Source organism: Notothenia coriiceps, unplaced genomic scaffold (assembly GCF_000735185.1).
Source record: "Notothenia coriiceps isolate Sejong01 unplaced genomic scaffold, NC01 NC01_scaffold00013390, whole genome shotgun sequence".
NCBI classification, from domain to species: domain Eukaryota; kingdom Metazoa; phylum Chordata; class Actinopteri; order Perciformes; family Nototheniidae; genus Notothenia; species Notothenia coriiceps.
This window is the reverse complement of record NW_011346091.1, coordinates 17,388-27,005: the sequence shown is the minus strand read 5'-3', so window position 1 is coordinate 27,005 and position 9,618 is coordinate 17,388. Positions and strand designations below refer to the sequence as shown.

Here is a 9,618-nt window from a genome sequence, read left to right as displayed (position 1 = left end):
ACTGGAGCTTTGATGGCAAACACTGACGGTTTATTTGGAGCTTCGGCCGGAGAATTGTAGTTGGAGGTTTTCATTAATTCGGAGTGTAATAATCAACATTCTTCCTCAGTGAGACTAAAGAAATATGGACCCTGAATCTAACTAGAGCTGTCGTCCATAGAAAAGACTGTGCACCAGGGAACCTACGTTCCTAAAAATAAGGGTTTCTAGATGTCCCTGAACATAAACTATCTCATGGCGGCTTGTGCTCGGTCATAAGCTGGCAACAACAATGCGCCCAAGCTGCCCCTCCTTAAGAGAGATAGCAGCAATACCCGAAGGCCGTAGACCTGTGCCGTGGGAAAGGAGACAGTGAAAGGAGAAAATTATGAACTCTGTCAAAGGTTGAATACCTAAGCAAGTTATTCCCTAACACTTTTGACTTTCTGTAGTGCCACTGTTAGGGTTTTGATTGAAATGTTTCAACAACCTATCAATGGATTTCCCTGACGTGTGGTACAAAAACGAGTGTCCCACTCGAGATGAACTGAGTTGAATGAGATCCGTTCACTTTTCATTTAGCATCATCATCACATACATAGTTTAGTTTGGCTAATACTTGATTATTAAATGTTAGGAATCTAACCACTAAACATGGTGAACATAATACTAACCATCTGCATTTTAACATTAACATTGTTAGCATGTTAGCATTTAACTCAAAGCACTGCTTGGCGTAAGTACAGCCTTTCAGAATCTAAGTCTTGTTATCAGTGTATGTAATGGCAAATACATGTAAGTAATGTATGTTCTTGTTGTTTTTTAGTGCTACACACGTAACGCGGCTCTGCAGCTGAAGAAAGACTGGGACATTCAGGCTAAAGCAGTCTGTAAAGACGGAACCAACAGTCGTCAGCCGTGAGTCTCCTGATTTGTGTCAATGCCTTAGATTAACTTCAAATGAAAAGCTTTAACATCTCACTGTCATGTTGTCTTCTTTGAAGATGGGACCGCCAGAAAATGTCAAAAGTGGTGGTTGTTGGAGACCTGAATGTGGGGAAGACCTGCCTCATTAATAGGTACAAACAACTCAACAATTAGCCAATTAAGATGGAACCTATTTAACTGTGATCACAATATATGGCGAGTGACCTCTTCAAGTAAATCATGAGTACCTGTGATCCTTTATCACAGGTTGCACCACAGTCTATGGGTAGTGGCCAGTTCCTGAATATTGTTTAATCGGATATTGTTAAGAGTTTAAAGATGTAAATAGTATCCAGGTATCTACAATTGAAAAGGATTGACCAGAAAGATATCGTAGTCATTTAGTGATGCACTTCGCCGTGCTGCTAACCATCTTAAAGACAATCAGATTTATCCTGACTGGAAAAGGTTGGAAACCCAGTTCATGCATTAACCTTAGAACATGTTTCTTGACTATATAGTATGAACACATCAGTCTTTTGTAACCAACTGATTCCACCTAAAAGCAGGTTAGGGATTTAGTACTAAAAAAGCAGAATAATTATAGACAAATCTAGTTTGACACTATTCTATTGTGAGTGTAGTTCTGAACACATCAAAAATAAATATGCCTTTTTCAGGTTCTGTAAGGATGTATTTGAAAGAGACTACAAGGCCACCATAGGAGTTGACTTTGAGATTGAGAGGTTTGTGATATCCGGAGTGCCTTTCTCCCTTCAGATGTGAGTAGTTTGATTTGATATTCTGCATACATGTAAGTACCTTCTGAGTACTTTTCTTTTTAGTTTTTTGCCATTCTTAAGTACTTTCTTTTCGTTAGCTGGGATACTGCTGGGCAGGAAAAATTCAAGTGCATCGCTACTGCATACTACAGAGGAGCTCAGGGTAAGATCGTTTTTTATTGAGGATCTGATGCTATTTGAGACCAGTTTACATATTAGCTAGTGTAAACTAATAATGCTGACACTTTTTGTTCATCTTTTCCAGTCATTATCACAGTCTTTGACATGGCTGACATTAAGTCCCTCGATCATACAAGGTAGGTCTGACACAACCTTATCATTGGGATAATTCAACAATGTGCCCTTACCTACAGTACAATGGTGTTTTCTTTAGACACATACAACATCAGATAATGAATGGCAAAGCTACCACTGAGTCAGCAGCCAGTAATATCAAATTGTAAAGACATCTCTGTCACAAAATAACAGCCAGCAATTTTTGCCACACACTGGGATGTAGTAACTTAAAGTAAATGTTAAACACAAAAAGTGACAATGTATCACCATAGCGTATCTGTCAATAATGATAGCTATCTATCATTCCATTCGTTTATTTCCCGGAATTAAGTATCTAGATGTAACATTTATTGTTTAAGTCATAGTCATGGCAATTTAGACTCAATAGGCATTTTCGTGGTGATTTAGAGATCTGGAACCAGAATGATCTAAAGCATATACATGTTTATAAAAATCTCTAATATACATCCATACATCCATTATCTGTAAGTGCTTATCCTTTACAGGGTCACAGGATTCTGTATAGTATCGAGTCAAATTCAAATACTACATACAACTGGAAGGGCATGTTTCACATTCAAATAATGTAAGAACTTTGTTTTGTTTTTATAGCCAATGGTTGGAGGAGGCCATGAGAGAAAATGAACCTGACTCCTGTTTCATCTTCTTGGTTGGCACTAAGAGTGACCTAATGGTGAACATATTTTATTTGATTGTATATGTTTACTATGCAAACAACCCATTGTTCTTCTTTTACCCAACTTTCTCCTTCTTTAGCCTTTAGAAGAAAGACAGCGAACAGAAAAAGATGCCATCAGGATAGCAAGAGAAATGCATGCAGAGTTTTGGGCTGTTTCGTCTAAAACAGGTCAAACCAAGAGCTTATACTTGTCACTGCTATATAGTACATTGGGAAAACAAGCATACAAATAGTATTGTCTTTGCAGAGCGCCACCGTAAGAAAGTATACCTTTTTCTTTATTTTCAGGGGAGAACGTGCAGGGTTTTTTCTTCAGGGTGGCAGCCTTGGCCTTTGAGAAGTGCATGCTGAAGGACATGGAGAATGGAGCCCCTGCTAGCATCGGATGTGGAAATAGTATCAGTAAGAAATAACATAGCTCCTAATAAATAGAGATGTTGATAATGAAAGCATTGAGGCTAATTTAATGTACCCATAATCTTTGTGTCGACAGAATCAGATCGGGCCAACCTGGAGGAGGCGGTGGCGCAGCAAGACACAAAGAGAAGCTGCTGCTGATGTTCCATTTAAATCTTTAAAACTGCCATATATTCTGATTGCAAAAGGTTCAACCAGTATGAGCTCCTGGAAGCCGATGTTATTTGATGGAAAGGGTCACTGTTTGCTGAAACTAAATTAAATGAATTTGACATTTGTTATGGGATAGTTGTCAGTATTTCATCCAGAATGTTCTAACATAAAACATTAAAGAAGGCTAATAACAAATCAAAAAAGCGTCTCAAATTAATCGTTTTAGTTTATTGGTCTTTTTTTTCTGTTAAATACAAACTCCATTTTGTCCACCCCCATGGTGGCCAAGGGCCAATAACTTTTGGTAAAAACCCTTGTATGGGTGCTTAAGAATTTCTTTGCTACTGTCATAGTGTTTATTTTTTTATACAGTATTGTGGTGGAATATGTGTCACCTCTTACTGTGGGTGATAAAGGTTTATTTAAAGTGTGTTTACTTTTATCTAATGCAAGTGTAAACAGTACTTTTGTCAACTAATAAAGTGGTTTATCAGCTGTCTGAAGTGTTCTGTCACGATTATATTAAAATTATGTCAGGCTACGCAAGATTTACACGCAACATTCATAATGTGTTCCTTAATGATTAGGACTTTCTTATCCCCTGTAAAACACCAAATGCTTATACATGCTTGCCTTTATTAATTAGATGGTCCCAGAGATGGTCCTTATATGTAAACAAAGATGAATGAACTAACATATGCATCACATCATAGTCGTATGACCTTTCAATTGGATCATGCAGATTTGTTTGATGTATACGTACATATTATTAAGGAAAAGGTCTTGTATGTTTGGAATTTGGGTGAATTCATGGACATAATGGGGTCAACCGTAAGAAACATACCTTTTAATCTTAGTAAAAATAAAGCGGAGTGAGCCCTCTTGCTTCGCTAAATACTCTCTGACCCACGACTAACCAATCACATCTCGCATGTCCATGTTTTGGAGGAAGTGCAACCAGTGAGAGCTAGCTAGTTAGCTGCTTTCTAATTCCAAGTTGAAAACGTACTTACAAGTTAAAGTTATTTTAACGTTGGTGCTAATGTTAGTTTCTAATAGTTCAGTCGCTGTGGGCTTCTCAAATGAGACACGTGCTAAGCTAGCGTATGTCAACATCCCAGGGCAGGTTGTGCTGCTAAAGGAGTTCGAGTTGTTGAGAAGAGCCTGCTGAGGTACTTCTATATGTATTCTATACGTTCGCTTGTTCTTACCTATCTACGTTAATGTGTTATTGAATACTCCAATAAGTCATAGTAATACAAAAATACCTCTTGAATGTATTGTAGTTTGGTGATATGGAATACAAATACTCATATGTTATTGCCTGCAACTGTAAGAAGTCGCATAACAAGTTAATATGTTGATCTCCAGCTGGTTCATTATGAAGACCAACAAATCATATAAGCTTGTGCTGCACAAGAAAGGCTTTGGTGGTAGTGGTAAGCAATCACCTCCAATTCATACTTTCAAAATAAATGATTCTCTTGTGAAAAATGTGATTTCTATCAAATTGTTTTACAAATGAACTTTTCCTTTGAACAGATGATGAGTTGGTTGTCAACCCAAAGGTTTTCCCTCAAGTCAGTCTGAGGGATATCATTGAGATTGCACACCCTTCAGATGAGTACAGGTGAGACTGCACAATGAGAGGATTTCTGTGGAATGTTCCTCTTCATATTGTTACACTTCTGACTTTATAATCTGGTCATGTCTCTTTTTTATTCCCAGTCCTCTTCTGCTTCAGGTGAAGAGCCTAAAAGAGGACCTCCAGAAAGGTACATTCATTATGATCAAAAGTTTGAATGTATAAATGTTTGCTATATCTCAAAAATGAAAAGAGTCTAGATCGAATACTTTGATATTATTGAATTACGTATTTTTTCAAGCAGAAATGCATAACATAACCTAGTTCCTGTTTCAAAATAAAAAATAGATGTATTGTATATGTAAACCCAATCAGCAGTAAATCTGATTCTGAAGCTGCACAGATGAAATAGTGATAACATTATAGTAATGTAATTTCTTAAACTAATACCTTGATTTATTGTGTTCCTATCCAGAGACCATCAGTGTGGATCAGACTGTAGCACAAGCCTTCAAGCTGCGTGCTTACCAGGATGTCATTGTTAACATTGTGGACCCAAAGGTATGTTCACTGCGACCTATCTGCCTCTCCACGCTCTGTCAGCGAACAGAATCTCTCATAGTTTCGCTTTTTCCTGCAGGATGTAACACTGGACCTGGTGGAGCTGACCTTCAAGGACCAGTACATCGGCAGAGGAGACATGTGGAGGCTGAAGAAGAGTCTGGTGGGACATGAGAAGGATCATATCTGGATACAATGTGAAAAGGAAAAGTTATGTGAGGTTTTAACATGTATCATTTGGATTCCAGGTGAGCACATGTGCTTATGTGACGCAGAAAGTGGAGTTTGCTGGAATCAGGTACTGATAATTAATTGTATTCTCTACACTCTATTTACAGTAAAGGCATGCAGGGTGACATTACATTAAAAGTAAAAGAACATTTACATACCTCTTTATTTTGCTTTTCATTGATTTGGTATTGTATTTTCTTTTCACTCTCAAAATGTGTGCATATACTGTATATGTGTATATGCTTGTATATATGTGTATGTATACATAGCATTTTGTTTATCTATGTGTATTTATATACTGTACAGACACACATGGAATCCCACGTCCTAAGTTTGCAGTTAAAATACCTTAATATTTGGGTCCCTGACCAGAAACGTTGAAACCGAATGACTAACAGGAGGGCTTTTTTCTTTATATGCTTTCTGCCCTCCCGCTTCTTCTAATCATGTTTTCGATTGTCTGTTTTATTAATTATCTGTATTAATATTGCATTGAATTAGTAGAAGGGCAATAACACATAGAGGATTTATAAGACGGTTGTGTTTTGTTTAATTTGATCTCAGCTGTCCCTTGCTTTGTTTTCTTTATATGCAATGGTGATGGTGAGTGTATAATGTGTCTGTCACTACATGCAAGCTCATGCTGTTTTCATTTTGCAGAGCCCAGGCCAGTGAACTGTGGGTGAAGGGAGAGAAAGTGACCTGTGGGTACATCAGTGAAGACACTAGGGTAAGAGCAGTTTGAAAACAGATATTTACCAACAGCGCAACAATACTTGAAGTAATCCCAATCTAAATTTAACACAAAAAGTAAGGAAATGTGTGTTTGGTAAATTATTTCTTTGTTTGAACAACTTATACCATTGGAAAGCCAGTATAATTACCTTTTGAAATGGTGCCACATTTGTGAGGAACATGCATCAGTGGGATGAGCAGCAGAGCTGAGAATGTGGGTTGCGGCAATGACCATTTGACAAATCTCCTCTATCAATGCCAAACAGCTGTTTTACCTGCTGACTTTCTTTTGGTTGGGTTTGGTGGATTGGATGATTGAAGTCTGATGAAAACAACCAAACACAGCCACCACAGCCTCTCCTCCTCATGCTGGTCACCAGCCTGCTCACACAATGCTGTGGGATGGCATCCCATTCTTCAATCAGCATTTGTCCCATGTCAGCCACCATGGTTGTGTTGGTCACTCTGACAGCAAGCTGATGCCACAAGTGTTCAATGGAGTTGAGGTCAGAACTGCAGGCAGGCCATTCCATCCTCTTCACTCCAAAGACCTTCGCTCTGTGGGGTTGAGTGTTGTCACCTTGGAGAATAGAGTTTGGTCCCAGACTCTTGAGGTATGGGATTGTCACTGGTTGCAGAATTTCATCTCAATATCTCTCTGTATTGAGATTGCCTCCAATGCTGAGAAGCCTGGTTTTTCCAGTGAGTGAGATGCCGCCCCCCACTATCACACTGCCTCCACCAAAATATTTTACTCGTTCGGTGCAGCAATCAGCAAAGCGCTCTCTGCGTCTTCTCTACACTGTGACCCTGTGATCAATGTGCTGTAGACAGAATCTGGTCTCATTGCTGAACATAATGTTCCTCCACATGTTGAGGTTCTAGTGCAAGTGGGCCTGACGGTGAATGGCAGTCATGGCAGGCTCCTGGCAGCCGTACAAGACCGGAGAGTGGCTGCTGTTTGGCATTGGAAGAGGAGAACCACAACACACGACACAACACAAGCAGCGCACCAGCCAGCCGCGACACCCAGCCGACCCCACACCAAACTAGCGTACTTGACACACACAACTACAAGACTGCATTAAAGGCACGACACCACATACACCAGCTACGACACGTAATAGGTGGCCTGCACCGAAGCGCGAGGTGATGGGTACCTCCCAACTTGTATGTGGTGAATCGGAAGAAATACTACTATAAATACTCCGCATAGGGCTTTACACGGAGCTGTCGCCGCCAACTTTTTTAACTTTCAGCGCGACGTTTCCACCCTGCTCGGCACACACTGTTGCTGAACCACGCGAAATGTCACCCATACAACCACTGTGCGTCGCGCGTGTCTTGTTCTAATTACCTGACATGGTGCCCATAGGGGATTTTTATATTATGGAAACTTTTATCTGGGTGACCCGTAATTAAGCCCACGAAGACCTTGAAATTCATATAACCCAGCATAGTATTAAGACAGTGAAAGTTGACTATGAAAATCACTTTTAGTCCTGAAAATCACTTATTTCTCATAAAAATATCGCGTTTCATAAATATCGGTAATGACTTCATCTTACGGACTCTAACGCAATTCATCGAAGACACAGCACATGCAGAGCCCATTTGTTGTCTCTCTTGGGCAGTGGGGCTGGGTCAGAACCGCCAACATCTGTTACATGCCCGACCCTCTTTCTCATGGGACCCGAGTCCGGAGCTACCTGCACGTAAGAAGGGAGGGACAAAGTCTTCGGTCGAGTTGGTTGGTGCACGACAACAGCGAACCGTATGAAACTTTCTATCTACAACTGTGGTGTTTTCTCTTTTTTTCTACTCTTCTTAGTGTTATGGAAGGTGAACCCGTTTTCTCCAGTCTGCTCCCTCGTACCGCGCCCACACATCCGTCGGAACGCCGAGGTTTCATGCGTCTAGTACGCGACTTTCGTCTGTAATTATTAGTCGACTACTTATTCGTGTATTTGTCTCCAGTTTGCCGACTCGCGCCCCGAATGTGTTAGCACTCTCCGAGTTGATTGGTATCTACAGTTTCAGGGTGTAAGAGTTGTCGAGTAGACCTACTTTCTACACTGACGAGGCTACCGTACTGCACCTCGCCTATTTGGTGGTGGGACCCAGTGTGTGCTCAGTTCTGTCCAAGTTATGCTCTCTTCACTCACGTACCGACGTTTATTTATTTGTGACGTCACTTATAAAGTTGTCGAAGATTTCGCCACATTCCTTCCCAGACAAAGATAACAGAACAATTGTATGCTATGAAGTTACTCATTCAGTAGGTCTTTGAAAACACCACATGGACGGCCAGTTCTCGCTTTGTACCTTAAAGTTCGGTTTGCAATAAAGGTCGGTAGACAGAAGACGGTTGGCAGAGCTATTCACACGAATTTAACGTGGTATTCACAACAGCCACGTTTTTCACTTTATGACGAACTGGTATATTCAATACATCATTAATAGATGTACTGAATGGAGCAACAAAGCATAAAGATTCGAGATTGCGGCACAGAACTAAACTACACTAGTTACCACTTGGTAAACTATACCCTGATAAACGAAACATAAATCCAACAGAAGTAGTAGAGGTGGTCCCGTTTCGGCCACAACGATATGTCCACAAAGACAGGTGTCGACTTGTCGTACTGGTGACCCTCGGGGCTAGTCTGAAAAACTAAGTCACAACGACACTAATGTTAACCACTTTAGTAACGTTAACCTTGCACAAACTATTGTGTCGACTGGTCGTGACGGCGACCGAGCTTTCGTATCGCTGAAGGGACACCACAATGCTCGCCAATTTCAACGGGAACGGCAACCGATTTCTGTTAAATGTGGTTATCTCAATCCGAGAGTAAAACTTACCTTTGCGTGAGTAAAACTTCCCACCTTGTTACGTTAGGACTAAACACACTGCTCGGGTGTTTTCATTGCCATACTCTCTTGCACTTTTTTTAGACAAAATCCACAAGCGCATGGTACAACTGAAGCTTCCCTCTGTCCACCTCTTACTCAGTCTAAATACTGAGAAGAAACACAAACCCCTCCCCCTCTTGTGGACCTTCTAGCACCGTGAGATCGACTGACGTGAATACATGAAACACAGTTGTTACGAAGAACCGGCCGATATTTGAGAATATGGCAACCTTTCAAGAACTCGGCAAAGCTTTCACCACGGTGTAAACCTCCTTGTACGCTGAGCCCTCACCCTACTCGTCGTCTCGACTCCATACCGCAACGGGGTCACTCTT

The 9,618-nt window shown here is 40.6% G+C and overlaps 2 protein-coding genes across 2 annotated transcripts in view; both read left to right on the top strand.

The window, feature by feature from the left end:
• Positions 1-805: 805 nt before the first annotated feature.
• On the top strand, positions 806-3,740 carry rab36 (RAB36, member RAS oncogene family; the record flags this gene model as incomplete). The annotated part of the gene is made up of 9 exons (XM_010774042.1): positions 806-897; positions 984-1,058; positions 1,587-1,688; positions 1,787-1,851; positions 1,954-2,005; positions 2,598-2,679; positions 2,763-2,853; positions 2,974-3,087; positions 3,179-3,740. Coding segments are annotated over 9 exons (738 nt in total), but the record flags the coding sequence as incomplete, so codon positions are not given.
• A 462-nt stretch (positions 3,741-4,202) lies between these two features.
• depdc5 (DEP domain containing 5, GATOR1 subcomplex subunit) overlaps positions 4,203-9,618 on the top strand; it is a 22,718-nt gene continuing 17,302 nt past the window's right edge. Inside the window, exons 1-10 of the mRNA XM_010774041.1 lie at positions 4,203-4,427; positions 4,627-4,694; positions 4,798-4,885; positions 4,984-5,030; positions 5,316-5,401; positions 5,481-5,564; positions 5,650-5,699; positions 6,293-6,362; positions 7,246-7,302; positions 8,002-8,082. Coding sequence (XP_010772343.1) covers positions 4,637-4,694; positions 4,798-4,885; positions 4,984-5,030; positions 5,316-5,401; positions 5,481-5,564; positions 5,650-5,699; positions 6,293-6,362; positions 7,246-7,302; positions 8,002-8,082 — 621 coding nt within the window. The 5' untranslated portion in view covers positions 4,203-4,427; positions 4,627-4,636. The remainder of the gene's footprint in view (positions 4,428-4,626; positions 4,695-4,797; positions 4,886-4,983; positions 5,031-5,315; positions 5,402-5,480; positions 5,565-5,649; positions 5,700-6,292; positions 6,363-7,245; positions 7,303-8,001; positions 8,083-9,618) is intronic.